Genomic DNA, 16,767 nt, shown 5'->3' with positions numbered 1-16,767 from the left:
CGATTTTAAACAATTAAAGGAAAATATTACCAACTGTTCTCCAGCTCTGAATCGTCCCTCTCCAATAAGACTAGGTGTGCTGTTTCCTGATCCTCCCACTGCACACTCCGGTCCTGGTGGGGACTGGATATACTCTGTGCCAGATCCCGGAGTCTCTGCGGCAGTCCCAGATGGGTACATTGGGGCGTATTCTTGATAGAGTAAATTTCGCAGCTTCTCATCCAGCGTCTTGATCGTGCTGTCGACAAATCCTCTGCTTCGTCCCTCTCCATCTGATTCACCGGGGACAAAGTGATGTTGTGACGGGGCAGGACTTTGGGGTAGGGAAGGTGCCTTTGCCCCACTCACAGCGGGCACTGGCTGCTGAAGCACCACAGGCTGCGGTGCCCGCTCGACTCGAGTAGACGTGATGGACTGGAGCTGTTCACGAGCGGATGTGGTGTCTTGCTGTGGCATCGCAGATGAAGATTTCTGAGCCCCACTGTTCACTTCGAGGGACATTGGCATGACCAAGGGGCAGCAGGGTACCTCCTCCACCATAGAGACTGCACATGCTATTTCAGCCATCTGCTGAGTGGTGTGGATAGGAGAAAGGGAGGTTAATCTCCCAGTCTGGGTGTCGTCCACAAAAAGAGAGCTGTGAGGATCTTGGGATGGCTGAATGCTGACAAGAGCGGAGCCCAAATTTGGTGGCTCCTCTGGATGAAACGCAACCTGCACTGGCATTGCAGCAGCCTGGGGAACAGGGGGAGCTTGAGAGATTGGAGCTAATGAAAGAGGGTCTGTAGTGGTCATAGAAAGGGGGCTCCAAACCCCATAATGATCACTTCCTCCAGATGGGGGCGCTGTGGCAGAGGCTTCTGAATCTGGGGGAGAAAAAATTATTTTACTAATCAACAGGCATTGAATCAATAGCATAATATTGCATTGGTACTTCAGATCCTTTTAATGTAATGATATATATATATATATGTACTTTCTTTTCATCTTGATTTTCTTAATCTGAAATTTTATTTTTTTTATTTTTCCGTTTACTCATTTAGCAGATGCTTTTTATCCAAAACGACTTATACTGTGCATTCAAGGAATATTATTTCCATTTTCTATCTGATTGATTAATTCATATTGATTCCTGTAGTTCAATGAATAAAGAGTAAGGAAGAAGGTAGTCTAAATAAACTCAATCATTAATTCCAGACATATTTTTCCAATGTGTATTGTTTGCACCAACTATTGGCAACATCTGACATTACCCATGGATGCAGAAGCAGATCCTGTACTGGGTTCTGGCGGCTGGGCTGAGACACTCTCGCCCCGCTGTGCAGTGGCCGTCCCTTCAGTTATTGTTGTGGATGTAGAGTGTGTGGATGGACCCCCATCTGAAGGTCCATCCTGACTCACAGCAGGGGCTTCCTCCACAGGACAGATGATGAACCACCTCTTACCTGTGTGCAAAACTGAACAAATATGCATTAACCTGATATCCTCTGTTTATTTAAAAGGAAACATTTAGGGCCAGATTTACTAACAGCTTGCGCAAACGCCTTTTTTGCCACTAAAAACTACTGTCAGGATTTACTAAAGCCACACAGTGAAAAATTTGCACTGAAAAGGCTAAAGGCAGTTGTTTTTGCAACTGACCTTTTTGGGTGATTCCCGCAAAATTAGACTAATAAGGTGTCATGAAACATTTTGATAAAAAAGTAAATGCAAAGTAAGAGTATCAAAATAAGAAGCATACAGTTACAAACATCTCTTCATGTACTATTTTGCACATGATTTCAAATAACATCATACAAACCAATTTTGTTGTTTTTTCCACATTTAAGGGGAAAAAATTTCATTACCGCAACATGTCCATGTAATTGGGTTTTTTGACATGGAAATATTTATAGTTAAAAAATGAAAAAAATATAAAGCTTCAGTGCATGTTATACTATAAACATTTACGGTAAAGAAACATGTGGTATTTGGGGATCATTGGTAAATGTAGAGACAATAATAAGGAATATAAATGTGTCCAAGACCAATTTTCTCATCCTCCGCAACAATTTTCAATCATTGTTTAAGCCCTTAAGGAACTAACATTTTTAAAAAAAATTGTTGGAAGGGACATAATTGACTGTGACACTCAAGATGGCTACCAGGTAAGCAGTTATTATTTTTTCTCTCCAGATAAAAGCAGATAAAATTTTGTTTGTCATAGTACCTAGCCAACTTTTTAGTTCTCATTACCGAAACATGAGCAGGGTTTCCCGCAGAAAATTTGTTAGTTAAGGTGGTAGGGTTGTGCAGGTGGGCGGGCCGGGGGCGTGGCGATCAAATGGGCGTAAAATGCGTAAAATATGAAAATATTTTATCTAAAACACTCAAATAAAACTCAATTTTGAAGAAACTATGACAAAATGAACACATGCTAGATTAGTAATGAATTAAATGTTTTATCAACAGGCTAGTTATCCTCCAGGCAGTGACGGACCATGTCTTTCTCTCATTTTGGCCATGTGGCGTTTGGTGGAATTTTTTTTTGGACGACCTGGTTAAGGTGGTAGGGTATCCCAGCTTAGGTGGGCCGCCCGAACTGAAAAGTGCTGCGGGAAACCCTGATGAGTTTGTAAATGCATATATTTAATGTAATATCATGTTGCGGTAATGATAGTTTTTTTTTGATAATGATAATCAAAAAAATTTAAATTCTAAAAATAATGGTTATAGTAAGTTCAGACCTTAATCTTATATGTGCAAAAAAATGGCTTCAAGGGCTTTTTAAAAATTCTGATGCTGGACACCTTTTAAATCTGGATTTCGTGAGAATCACCCTTTTGCATACATATTTGTACGAGTTTCCTTTTTAGACACAAAATTTATGAGAGAAGTGTATTTTAATGAATCACGAAGCGCAATTTATCATGGTTTGCTCTGGTCAATTTACTGATAATTGCACCATTATTTAACACCTAAAACAACCTTAAAAGTTTGCAACCTAATTTGTGCTGCTCTTGGTTTTTTTGGAAATTAGATTTTTGGGCTTTTAGCCCACGGTTCATCTGTAAATCTCCTGCAGAAATTTCCACTCCCATCAGCACTTTATTGACATTGCACTCTCATGCTAATTTGCCCTTTTTCGTAAATATGGCCCTTAAAGTGTAAACTTTAAACATGGCATGGAAATAAGTTTACCATTTTGTTGATAAACCGGCTGTGGAGCCCCAGGTTGCTGTCTTTTCATTCCCTGGAGATCAAAACACAAAATTGAGACTAACATATATACTCGTGCAATATTTTCTTACGTTCTTGAAACGTCGCCCTGTATTACCTCTTCTCCTGTCTCTTCAGAGGTTTCTCCTTCAAAATGACTTTTTCCAAGTTCAGATGTCTTCTCTCCATCCATTTCCTCACTCAGAATGTCCTCTGCCTTGTCCACAATGTCCTTCAGCTGGTCTATAAATATCTCCTTTTCTATTGGGAGAATGAAACCATTCTCCACCTGAAACATAAATGAAAGAAAATAGTAAGACTCAAACAAAAAAAAAGAATGTATTAAATGGGTTTGTAGTTTAAACAACGATTTGCTAGAAATTCGTAATTTACATTTTTAAATGCACTGAGTTTAGCCACCTTACCATATATGTGGCTATCTCTTCAGGTGCGTCCCCATCTAAATCAAATTTGAAGGTCACCATTTTATGATTGTGAGTCTCCAGATGGCATTCAACCATTTTGTCACCTGTATTACTAACCTGGAAGGATGAAATAAGGGCGAGGGACTATTAGGAAGTGATTGCAAAACAAAGCTTACATATAAAAAAAGTTTAAATCCTCACATTTAACATGCTTAGCTTAGGCTTGTTTATTTTTTCCTGCCGCGAGCGTGTGCGAGTAGATTTGCGATGGTGTTTTTTGGGCTTGCCGTCACCCTTTGCTCCACCAGCGGCTCCTTCGTAGCTGTCACTCATTTCTTTACCAGACCCTGTATCTTGGTGTAAGCTAAACGCAATATAACACAAAATACTGTAGTGCAGTAAATAATATACATTATGCAGAAATAAAATCTAAGATTAATGAAAAAAAAAAACACAACTACAACCCACCTGTCATGTACATGGGGTGGAATTGATACAGGTGCCTGTATAGACATTTTTTTCATGAGATATATTGAAATTTTCACATTATAAATATTTGTATAATTATGAAATATCATATTTGTGACTCTGGACTACAAAAACAAATGTCGCTTAAAAAATAGGTTGCACAGTATTTATCATTAGTAAGGACTTCATTTGTACAACTTTAAATATTTAGATTTTTTTGCACCCTCGGGATCCAGATTTTCAAATGGTTGTTGGCAGTACCAATTTTATCGTCCTATCAGAAACTATACATCAATGGAAAGATTTTTTATTCAGCTATCAGATTATGTATAAATCTTAATAAAACATTGTGGTCCAGTGTCACATTTATGGATGTTGAAGCCTGCTGCCTATCGTCTCTCACCTCAGTGTTGGCTTGGGTTTGAATTGGGTTGGGTTCTGGTGCAGAGGTCACAGAGGCGGACGCAGTGTCAGATATTTGCTGAGTTGTACCGTGCATGCTGGTGCTTTCAGAAACAAAACATCCTGTCTGTATGCCAGCAGGTGGCTCCAGGGGCTCAGGTTGGACGGTGGTAAACTTTGGCTCAAACGTTTCGTCGTGTGGTGGAGATTGGATCCGCGACAAAATCTGAGAATCCTCATACTGACGGTACTCCTGTAAAAAAATCATTGTGTTTCACTATTTGCACCAATTGTAAAGCTGACTGAATAACATTAAATATCCTGCATCATTGATTGCTATAACAGTGCAGTATTGGACAATCCTGATTGATGTGTTTGCCATTACACTGTCCCTAGGCTCTTAATACAATTACTGCAATTCTACACTCTTAAAAATAAAATTGCTAAGGTATGCAACATTTTACAAGGTTGTGTTTGTTAACATTAGTTAATGCTAACAAGAACTACAATACTTCTACGGCCTTTATTTTTAAGAGTGCATTTCAGTAAGGAAACCACAGCATTACCTCTGCAACGCTTTCAGGATTTGCTGGGTCTTGCTGAGGGAAGGAGGCTGGATTGGGGAGGGACAATGAAGGTTGGGGTAGGAAAAGCGATGTCCCATCCGATGGTGGGACAGGGGAGTACATTGGCTGCTGATGTTGTTCGAGGGGAAGTGTGGATGGGGTTAGGGCCATAGCGAGGAGAGGTACAGATGCGGGCACATTCGTAGGGGTGGACGCAGGTGTACCCGCTCCTAGTATACCGGGTACATTCTGCACGGATACGACAGGGAGAGGAGCACTGATGGGGCTTGATGAATAGTAAGGGGAAGATACGGGAGGAGCATTTGTGAGGTATGAAGAAGAGTAAGAGGCTGAGGAGAAAGAAACAGGCTCTGTCCCTGCAGGCACGCCCCCTTCTGGCAAAAGAGTATATGTCGAAGGAAACTAAAGAGTAAAGAGCAGGATAAAAATAATGTAAACAGCCAGAAGCATGCAGACTTAAGAAACATCCCTGGCTAACGTGCATAATTGTTGTGATATTTTAGAAAAGGTATGAAGGTATGATCTGACCTGTGTGGTGATCTGCAGGGGCTGGAGAAGTGGAGCGGTCTGAATATTCAGCTGTGGTTGTGGAGGCATAGCGTTTATGTTGATTATTGAAGATGTCGACTGTAACAGATGCTGTGAAACAGACTGAGCATCTGAATGTGCCGGCATGAGGGCCTGAAAAGCCTGAGAGACAGAAATTGAGAGTAAATTTGACCTAAAACGTTTCCCAAATGACTCTGGTAAAAGAAGAGTTTTGATTTTGGTGTTTCAATGCAGATGTTTATAATTCTTCTGAAATTAGAGCATGATTTAAAGGCGGGGTGCATGATCTCTGAAAACCAATGTTGATATTTGAAATCACCTAAACAAACACGCCCCTACCCCAATAGAATCTGGACCTTCTTTTGATAGACTCACCCCACAAACCCAGGCAGCAATGTCGGTTAGTAGACACGCCTCTTACTGCTCATTAGCTACAAGTGTGTTTTGGTACTTGGCCCAACTCCCTTTTCCAAAGTGTTTTTCGAAAATCATGCACCCCGCCTTAAAATCTCCACAACCAATAACTTGGGGCAAGTGATATTGTCATGATGTTTATCAGATCAGGTCTACCTCAGGTGGGAAAGCTTCAGGATGGAAATAGAGATGAAACTGAGAGAAATACAAACACAAGGAGGAACACAAATCAAACTATCACTTTGCTAGCACACAGACATGGTTTCTCATCCACATAGAGACACAATATGACCCTTCTTTTCAAACCTATAATATCTGCATTACCTCCTGTGTTAGTGGGACAGTGGCCTGGTTTTGCTGTGCTATGAGGGAAGAGACAGGAACGCTCTGTAGGTTCGGTCGAGGTTGCGGTACAGGAGTAGCCGGAGCAGATACCGTCTTAGATGAAACCAGTTGTGGAGAAGGCTGGAAAACACAAATAGGCTTTTTAACAGCTGATGGGCTTTAGGATATTTCGGGACGGTACTTTCAACAGCACACTGTCTGATTTGACAGGTAAATTATAAGGTGTTACAGGAAGAAAATGCAAGGGGAAATGTGCGATATCAAACAACAAAGCGGTGATTTTCTCCACACATGGGGGATGTTGCTAAGACGGACCACATACAGGGCATCAGGGATAAATTGCAGTGTTGCTGCAGGAGTCATTTATTGTACTGTCAGCTTGCTGATGAATCCTCTAATAACCTTTCAAGAGACCATGCCCTTCAAAAGTCCCCAGAGACAAGTGCACTGCAATTGTATTCTTTTAAAATAAAATCTGAATTTTCTTTTTTAAAGGCTGCACAGACATGAAATCAGAACTGAGGTAGATATTTACATTTATGCATTTGGCAGACGCTTTTAAACAACGTGACTTGCAGTGCATTCAATATATATATTTGATCAGCATTTTTGTTCACTGGGAATCAAACCTCTGACCTTTGTGCAATTCTCTACCAACTGAGCTACAGGAAAACACAACTATACATTTAAGAGCAATCACCTGTGAAGCTTGAAAGTAGCGGTACATTCACACAGGGAGCCAGCGTTAACGCTTCTCATTTACTTTGAATTGGTGACGTCATGCATTGCTGAACTAATGCGTTCCAGGCAGGTTTTTGAGCCCGTGAATCACGACTTCAAAACCAGGACTTACGACTCAGAACTGGGAGTACGCGTTCCACGCAGCCTGTAACCCTTGTTTTTCCAACCTTCTACCCGTGAAGGTGCACTGGAACGGCAGTCAAACTCGTGACTTCCCACCCGTGAACTCGTACTAGATCGATGTACTCCCAGTTCAGAGTCGTGAGTCGTGGTTTTGAAGTCGTGATTTACGGGTTACAGGTTGCCTCTAACGCGCCATAAATTGTGGATCTGTCACTGCCATTGCTCACGGCAGAAGTTTACAATTTTTCAACTTTTCAAGGCCCAACGTGTACATCAGCCAATCAGATTGCCTTATGCAAATAACCTAATGCAGAGCCAGCCAATTACATTTATGCAAGACCAGAATGCAGAGAAGCATGTTGCGGCCACTGTGATTGACTGTTGGCCACGCTTCAAACACGCCATCCGTCAAGCGTTAACGCTGGCGCCCCGTGTGAGTGTACGGTAAGGGTGAGCCTAAAGCAAAACTAAAATCCTAGATTTCTTGCCAGCCAGGATTACAGCTATTGTATTTTATTTATTACCTACCACAAGACTCTGTCTAGCTTCACTGTCTTGGACAGAAAAACAGCCTGTGTTCTGATGTGATACAGGGACACGCAAAGAGCTTGGGCTGTGGACCTGAGGTACGAAGAAGCTGTCAGCACTAGCATCAATATGGTTATCTCCAGGCTGTGGCTTGTCCATCAGCACAGGGGAGCTGGTTCGACGACTGATGATATGATGTAGACAACGATTGAGGTGGGACAAATCGGACCTTTCTCCTAACAAAGGGGAATGTGGACCAATGGAGGATACCGGAGAGGAGGATGTGAGTGGTGAAGGATGATCGACTGGAGATGTGTGGATTGGTGGTATTGATATATGAAGAGACGAATGGGAAGTTTTACGTGTGTTTTGAGCTGGTGCAGGAGAATGGCTTTTGTGGACTGGAGAAGGGGGCGTAATTTGAAATGGGATTGAACTGGGTGTGCTCTTAGACAAGGACAGAGATGTATTTTGCAGCCCTTGTGTATACGGAGAGGCTGGGGTCATGTGAATTGGTGAGCTTGAGTCTGAATAAGAAAGTTCAGGTGGGAGTGATGGTTTTAGAGTAGAAACAGATGGCAAATTTGAGTGAACAGAAGAGGAAGATATTGTAGGAACGTGACCCAAAGACCCTCGACCTCCTGATCTTACAGCCAGTAAGAGTGACACACAAGCCCGGCAGTGATGTGGATGGACTTCTGAGTTCCTTCGACTGAACGACAATGCTGGGGACCAAGAATTAACATCTAAACTATATCCATGAGCAGTTTTAGGAACATTCCTTGGTTCCTGATCAGACTCTACAGAGGCACTTGCTTCGGGATCGTTACAGTTATAAGCCTGATGGTGCAGCCTTTCTAAGTAACCCTGCAGGTCAGCTCTTCTCCGTAACGTGTTGAGGATCGGAGCGCTGCTACGTCTGGACCCCGTCAAGCTATCAGAGAATAGCAGAGGTCTCTGCGACCCACAGGACACACTTCCACATTGCTGCACGTTCAGCCAAAATTAAAGACAAACATTTTAATTTCAGACAGTTGGCATAAAAAATTATCTTGGGGGGAGGAAAAGAATTGCACCTGTATAGTGGCAAGGGGAATTTGTATGGGTAAGTTTAATTGCAGAGAAGCATTGACTTACAGCTGGTTGCTGGTAGGAGGTTTGGTGCAGGTGTCCTGAAGTTTGCTGAAATGTGCCTTGGTGTAGCTGATGGGCTCCTGGAGGCATTAAAGGGGGCACCTGTGCTTGTGCCACCTGCTGCAGGGAAGCACTGGGTTGTTGTTGGAGTCCCTGGATCTGTTGGGGTTGCTGTTGGAGTCCCTGGAGCTGCTGGGGTTGCTGTTGGGTCCCTTGGAATAGCTGGCCTATGTGTTGTTGTGGGACCCCTTGGTGCATTTGTAAAGCAGGTTGTAGATGTGCAGTAGATGCCTGTTGTTGTGGTAACTGAGACAGGAGCTGCGCTGGAGGACTTAAGATACTTTGGACAGCGGAGATGGGTTCACAAAAAGACTGCTGGGATGTGTAATCTGTTAAAATTGTTGCGCTGGCACTGCTGTCTGCTACAGTGTTTGAGACAAATAACATGGAAAACATTACATAAATTAAACAAAAGATCATGAATATTGTGAAATAAACAAGCACAGAATTTATTAATAGATAATATTATTTCTCACGTGTAGCTGTATTTGCACTGGTTGGGACGCTGCACACCAGGCTGACAGCTTCAATCTGCAGCTCCTCGGTTTCAGGAGGAAGACTGGGCAAACCGCCCGCTGGTGGCCCTGTGGAGGGCACCTGAAGGAGATTCTGTGTCTCAGTTTTGGTGCCGCTCTCATCCGTTTGTCCATTACGGCTGGAAACGATCCGCAGTCGTCTCCATTTTATGAGAGATACGCGGTCGCGGATAGACTTGCCAACAATCTTAACATCGCTATCCAAAAAGAAGCCAGACTCTACCTAGAGAGAATAAATCATCGGAGACTTTTTACAAAAAAAATTTTATTATTCTGCACCAAGTATATGATGATCTAAATATGCATTGGAACTAAACTACTACTACTTATATATTCTTTATAGGGATGCATAACAATTAACTCTTTCCCCACCATTGACGAGTTATCGCATCAATTAAGAGAAAACATTTGCATGAAAAATTCCTGCACACAAATGCAATTATTTCAGCTTTTTGCTAAAAAATATTTTTAAAGACAAATACCCATATTTCAGAATTTATAAGCAGAAAAAAATATAGATAGGATGAAACGATTTTTTCCCGTTTTGTTTGTTTGTTTATTGTTTGTTTGAAAGCAGAGGGTCTGTTCTTTCATTTGATATATTTGTATGTTTATATATTTTTAGAAGAAAATTTTCCAGAAAGGCATTTTGTGAAACTTTTGTGAAAATCACAAAAAACGCTGGTTGGCAACTTTTCAAAAAATGGCTGGCGACAAATGAGTTAATAGCGTGTAATCTATAGCAGAATAAAAGTTTTTGTTTACATCATATATATGTGTGAACTGTGTATATTAACTTTGTATATAAATGCACACACATGCATGTATATATGTAAGAAATGTTTACATTTGAATTTATTTATGTATAATTTATATTATATATAAATACTTCATATATAATTTTTTTTCTTAAAATTATACATGCATGTGTGCATATTTATATATACATAATTATTATTCACAGTTCACAAACATATATAATGTAAACAAAAACTTGTATTGTGCTATAGATTTATCGCGAATAAATCTAGAGATAAATCTGAATTTCTAAACAATATCCACTAACACATGCAGTTCATGGATTCAACTTTCACTGTCTGCCCCAAAACGTTTTCAAAAACCACATAAGCTTGTTACTTAAACCACATAATGACCCCCATATCAGCCTGCAGGTATTAGATATCATAGCTAAAATATCAGACCGGAAATCCTCCTTTGTCCACAGAGACATTCATTTACCATTTCTTGGGCCACTGTTTCCGGGACTTCTGTCTCCAGGTCAAATGTGAACTCGATAGCACCGCTGTCTTTGTACTTTCCCTTGAGTTTCTTCTGGTCTTCAACCCAAAGCCTGAGAGCGATGAAGGACTTCTTGCCATCGTCCTCCTCAGCCAGCTCTACTCGCACACCGGTGTCTTCAGCGAAGAATGCATGGTTCAGTAAATCCTTTATGGAGTATCTGTTACAGGAAAGAGCTTGTTTGGTTTATAAAGAGCTTTTAAGATGTTTAACAAGAACAGTTTATTTCCTGTTGAGAAAAATTGAGTAACCCACATCACAGCTTTAGACATCTTGTTTTTGCAGAAATGATGCGAGAAGTCATTTTTTGTGATTCACTGTTTTCTACATAAACCCATCCTACATAATGTAAAGGAAATATTTCCGTGATATCTTTAATATTGAAAATTTAAATTGGTGTGAAATGAAACTTTGATGCTCCTAATCTTATCATTAGATTACGAGACAAATATAATCTGCGTGCCAGTCTGATAAACGCTAAATCTTAAAAACCATAACATTCAAGTGCGTCTATGTTACTGTACATGCAATGATGCAAGATATTTGACTGATACACATTAAGACAAACACAGAGGAGAGTGTCATGAGGAAAGATTTAATCTTCTCTTTGTTCTCGCAGGGATCAAATTACCGTAATAGGAATTACTGTAAAGGTTATCGGTTAAAAACAACTTGCAGTCTTTCGGGAAAGCCTTTTTGATCCAACTACATGACATATACAGGAGCAGATGTGACTGAAGGCTGTTCGGCTGAAAAGCTCACCTTTCCTCCCAGCGATGACATATACACTCTCCAATAATTTCTTTGATTTCTGGCACCATCACCTTAGTGAAACTGGCTGGCTTCACTCCCTGTGCAATAAATTACACACACACACACAGCCTTACTGAAAACTCTTTCAAAAAAGGACATTGGGGAAAATAACACATTTTTCAATGTTGGCATTTTTACCTGACTGCATTTGCAGAACACTATATAGCATAGCTATAAACATGCACAGAAATCAATCTTACTATTACAACTAGTGGTCAACCACTATGGGTTTTTTAAAGATATTTATATTCATTCTGGCGTAATAATCAAGGACTTTGCTGCTGTAACATGGCTGCAGGAGGCGCAGCAGCCGAAATTAGTCCCCTTAGTAACTTTCAATAGCAGAGGACTACTTTCGGCACTGCGTAATATCATTGCACCACCAGAGCAGCCGTGTTACGGCAGCAAAGTCCTTGATTATTACGCCAGAATGAGAGTATAGTTCCTAGCCATATCGGCATTGAAAATTGCAACTTTTAATTTTCCATCTGTCTTAGTACACAATGTAACTACAGAAGAGTCAAGTTTAAATAGGAAAAATATCAAAACTCTTTGGTTATTTTGGAGCGTGATGCTAACGGTCTAATCAGATTCAATGGATTATGCTAAGCTATGCTAAAAGTGGTACCGCCAGACCTGGAGATCGGCTGAATGGAAAATCTAAATGTTTAACTCTAGGGGAGCTGGAAAATTAGCGTATTTTCTAAAAAAAGTGGAGTGTCCCTTTAAGAAAGCAGTGTGGCTGAATGGTACAACACAAATGTAATTACAGTAAATTAGAGACATACAGAAAATAAACAGTGTTTAATTCATAGAGCTTGACTTACACTGGTAACTTTGCGGTAGATTTGTGCCGCGTTCTGGCACTCCGAGTACGGATATTCAGATGTTGCCATTTCCAGCATACACATGCCAAACGCATACACATCTACAGCTTCATCATAGTGTTCTTCATACATCTCAGGAGCCATAAACTCAGGAGTGCCTGAAAGAAAAAGAGAGAAAAAAATCAAAGATTAATAACTACAATGTTAATGTTATGCATTATATATATATATACATGCAAACATTCTCCTTAGCTCTTATATTGCTACCTATAACACTCTTTGCAAATGAAGTTCGCTTTAGTGTAGCCAGGCCAAGATCTCCAATCTTGACCGATCCTGTAGGACCAGTGATGAAGATGTTGTCACACTTTAGGTCACGGTGGATGATGGGAGGTGTCCGTGTATGCAGAAAGTGAAGACCTTTGAGAATCTGTCTGCACCAGCTCCGTAAAACCTTTGGTTTCATTACCTTGAATCGCTTCAGATATCTGGGAACAGAATTATAAGGGTTTTTCTTCAACATTATTTTGCATGGTGCATACTGATGTAAACAGACGTTTGAGCAAAGATAAGAAAGCTTTAAAATGGCTGACCTATTTAATTTGTCACTTTTATAATTCCAGAGGTAATTTATATATGTGACTCTGGACCACAAAACCAGTCATAAGGGTCTTTATTTTTTAATAAGGTTTCCATTGATATATGGTTTGTTAGGATAGGACAATAATTGGCCGAGAAAAAATCTAAGGATGCAAAAATCTAAATATTGTGAAAGTCACCTTTAGTTGTCCAAATGAAGTCCTTAGCAACAAAAACTACCAATGATAAATACATTTGCGGAAGAAAATATACTAAATATTTTTATCTTTACTTACTATCCAAAATTTTTGGGTAGAAAAAATTGTTCATTTTGACCCATACAATGTATTGTTGGCTATTGCTACACATATACCCTTGTGACTTATGACTGGTTTTGTGGTCCAGGGTCACAAATGTGAGACAGATATCAATGTCGACTGTGACTCACGTTTTTAGCGTTCCAGACGTCATAAGTTCGGTGACTAAAACAATGCACTTCTTCCCTTTCAGAGGAGATTCCCAAAAGTCGTAGAAACGCACAATGTTTGGATGCTGGAGACCTTTAAGCATCTCCGCTTCCTCTTTAAACCTCTGACGCTCTGCTTTGGACAGCTTACGATCCTGAGGTAGCGTTAAAGAGAAGAGACAGAGAAAGAAATTAGGTGATGTATAAACAAACTTTTAGCAATATGATGGTGCATACTAAAAATGTTTACATTATTGCTTTCTGAACATATAAAAACTATACTTGCGGCCTTTGTGTGTATTTTTGTATTTTTATGTGGTGGTGGGCCGGGTATATGTAAATATGATGCAATTTTGATAAAGAAAGAAAAAAGTCAAGAGAAAGATGAAAGGCAGATGAGAAATAAAAAACCACTACAATCTTTCATTGTTAAAGCAAATTGAGGCAACATGAAAGGCACAATATGCATAAATCTCAAAGAGTAGGATGTGTGATTAACATACTGTAGTGCTTTGATTTGGAGCACAAGGCTGAAAATATTATGGATAAATTCAAGCATTCTGCAATGGGATTCATTACAAATCTTTATTGACACAAAATGCAACAGAGTGGAAACAGATGTACGGTCTGTGTAGCTTCACAAAGCTTGCAGATTGTTGGTGTTACGATGACCAGAGAGCTCTGACCAAATCAATATCTTTGCATCTGCATTTGCTTCTGCTGTTAACGCTATTAAATGCTGACAGGGAGTATCTGTAACATCTCTGTCCCTTGGGATCAGGCGATAAAACCTCAGAGATTCCCTCCAACACTGCGCTATCTGATAGCTCGCATGAACTCCATGACACACAGAAATCTTCCTCTATTGATTTATTCTTAATTTGATTCAAATTGGCTGTGCAAGTATGCATCTAATACAATTCAGTAATATTATAATTCTGACACTTTCCACAATTACGACCAAAAATGCCACTGAGCAAATGTTTAGACAGAAGAGGACTTAAACCTTAACCTATTTCTAATAGTACCTTATGGAATTTATCTCTTTATTGCTAGTTGATTATATTTGATGATATGTTTCATGATCTCCTGTTTTCTCTGCTAAAATGTGACTTAATTGAAACCAAAATATTGATCAAAATTTATATCTATAGGTCATTTTGGGACAAATGTGTGAAAAATATCTTGGACTTTTCTACCATGGAATAAATATTTGCATGCAGTCAAAGCCTCATGCGAGATGTAACAAACACCTTTATTAAAACGGCATATGATGAAAATAAAATTCAAAGACAGGGTTTTCCTCCCTATTATAAAAAATATATAAGGAAAGCTTACATCTGACCTCAATGTACATTTTTGGCAGATCTTCTGTTGCAATGAGGGTAATATCAAACCATACAGATAGTACCAATATTACCAAAACTCTATACACACATCCCTACTTTAAAATAATGCATATTGTGAAAAATGCTATATCTTTTTTTTGTAAATCTTACAAGCAGAGAAAAGATTTGAATTGTTCCTTACATAATGTACATACATAGCAACATGCTACCCGACCAATAAAACCACTGTGGTGTTTACTTTTATTTTAAAGCTCATAGATCGTGTGCAACAGATTTACATTTGCATTGATCCATTAGATGCTTTTATCCACAGTAACTTGAGGAAACACAAGCAATTAATCTATCATCAGCAACATTCCTATGTTTGAAATGATGCAATGCTGACAGTAAACATGAAGAGTACAGAAAAGTTTTAGATTTCGCAAGCAAGACGAAGACGATAGTGTTGTGGCTTTTAATTTCTTTCGGAGTTGAATCGAGAATTGAGTATAAAAATCATTCCGAGAATCGGAATCAAAAATCAAGCCGAGAATCGAAATCGAATCGATAGCTTGTAAATCGAAACCGAATCGATCTGGAACATCTGAATCAATACCCAGCCCTATTAAATAAGTTAATATTAATCATTCATTCAAGTGTTCGAGTATAAAAATCATTCAGATAATCGGAATCAAAAATCAAGCCGAGAATCGAAATCGAATCGATTTGATAGCTTGTGAATCGAAACCGAATCGATCTAGAACATCTGAATCAATACCCAGCCCTATTAAATAGGTTAATATTAATAATTCGTTCAAGTGTTCAAGTATAAAAATCATTCCGAGAATTGGAAACAAAAGTCAAATCGAAATTGAATCGATTTGATAGCTTGTGAATCGAAATCGAATCAATCTGGAACATCTGAATCGATACCCAGCCCTATTAAATAAGCTAATATTAATCATTCATTCAAGTGTTCGAGTATAAAAATCAAATCGAGAATCGAATCGATTTGATAGCTAGTGAATCGAAACCGAATCGATCTGGAACATCTGGATCGATACCCAGTTCTATTAAATAAGTTAATATTAATCATTCATTCAAGTGTTCGAGTATAAAAATCATTCCGATAATCGGAATCAAAAATCAAGAATCGAAATCGAATCGATATGATAGCTTGTGAATCGAAACCGAATCGATCTGGAACATCTGAATCGATACCCAGTTCTATTAAATAAGTTAATATTAATCATTCATTCAAGTGTTCGAGTATAAAAATCATTCCGATAATCGGAATCAAAAATCAAGAATCGAAATCGAATCGATATGATAGCTTGTGAATCGAAACCGAATCGATCTGGAACATCTGAATCGATACCCAGTTCTATTAAATAAGTTAATATTAATCATTCATTCAAGTGTTCGAGTATAAAAATCATTCCGATAATCGGAATCAAAAATCAAGAATCGAAATTGAATCGATTTGATAGCTTGTGAATTGAAATCGAATCGATCTGGAACATCTGAATCTATACCCAGCCCTATTAAATAAGCTAATATTAATCATTCATTCAAGTGTTCGAGTATAAAAATCATTCCGAGAATCAGAATCAAAAATCAAGCCGAGAACCGAAATCGAATCGATTTGATAGCTTGTGAATTGAAATCGAATCGATCTGGAACATCTGAATCGATACCCAGCCCTATTAAATAGGTTAATATTAATAATTCGTTCAAGTGTTCAAGTATAAAAATCATTCCGAGAATTGGAAACAAAAGTCAAATCGAAATTGAATCGATTTGATAGCTTGTGAATCGAAATCGAATCAATCTGGAACATCTGAATCGATACCCAGCCCTATTAAATAAGCTAATATTAATCATTCATTCAAGTGTTCGAGTATAAAAATCAAATCGAGAATCGAATCGATTTGATAGCTTGTGA

General features: G+C 39.1%; 1 protein-coding gene across 6 annotated transcripts in view; it reads right to left on the bottom strand.

The window, feature by feature from the left end:
- The window catches only part of wnk2 (WNK lysine deficient protein kinase 2), a 35,200-nt gene that overhangs the window by 11,333 nt on the left and 7,100 nt on the right, over positions 1 to 16,767 (bottom strand). For 2 of the 6 annotated variants that reach the window (XM_065240834.2, XM_065240833.2), the window contains exons 2-20: positions 13,477 to 13,649; positions 12,717 to 12,937; positions 12,450 to 12,607; positions 11,572 to 11,660; positions 10,750 to 10,969; positions 9,451 to 9,733; positions 8,918 to 9,336; positions 6,368 to 6,508; positions 6,200 to 6,238; positions 5,609 to 5,770; positions 5,060 to 5,482; positions 4,495 to 4,746; positions 4,092 to 4,126; positions 3,825 to 3,987; positions 3,624 to 3,740; positions 3,317 to 3,487; positions 3,181 to 3,232; positions 1,254 to 1,457; positions 31 to 866 (exon numbers count right to left, since the gene is read on the bottom strand). In XM_065240834.2, coding sequence (XP_065096906.1) covers positions 31 to 866; positions 1,254 to 1,457; positions 3,181 to 3,232; positions 3,317 to 3,487; positions 3,624 to 3,740; positions 3,825 to 3,987; positions 4,092 to 4,126; positions 4,495 to 4,746; positions 5,060 to 5,482; positions 5,609 to 5,770; positions 6,200 to 6,238; positions 6,368 to 6,508; positions 8,918 to 9,336; positions 9,451 to 9,733; positions 10,750 to 10,969; positions 11,572 to 11,660; positions 12,450 to 12,607; positions 12,717 to 12,937; positions 13,477 to 13,649 — 4,158 coding nt within the window. The remainder of the gene's footprint in view (positions 1 to 30; positions 867 to 1,253; positions 1,458 to 3,180; positions 3,233 to 3,316; positions 3,488 to 3,623; positions 3,741 to 3,824; positions 3,988 to 4,091; positions 4,127 to 4,494; positions 4,747 to 5,059; positions 5,483 to 5,608; positions 5,771 to 6,199; positions 6,239 to 6,367; positions 6,509 to 8,917; positions 9,337 to 9,450; positions 9,734 to 10,749; positions 10,970 to 11,571; positions 11,661 to 12,449; positions 12,608 to 12,716; positions 12,938 to 13,476; positions 13,650 to 16,767) is intronic. The other 4 variants (XM_073811834.1, XM_073811833.1, XM_065240837.2 and 1 more) reach the window with 4 other exon arrangements.

The sequence above is a fragment of the Paramisgurnus dabryanus genome, chromosome 14, assembly GCF_030506205.2.
Source record: "Paramisgurnus dabryanus chromosome 14, PD_genome_1.1, whole genome shotgun sequence".
NCBI lineage: Eukaryota > Metazoa > Chordata > Actinopteri > Cypriniformes > Cobitidae > Paramisgurnus > Paramisgurnus dabryanus.
This window is presented reverse-complemented; position numbering and strand designations above follow the sequence as displayed.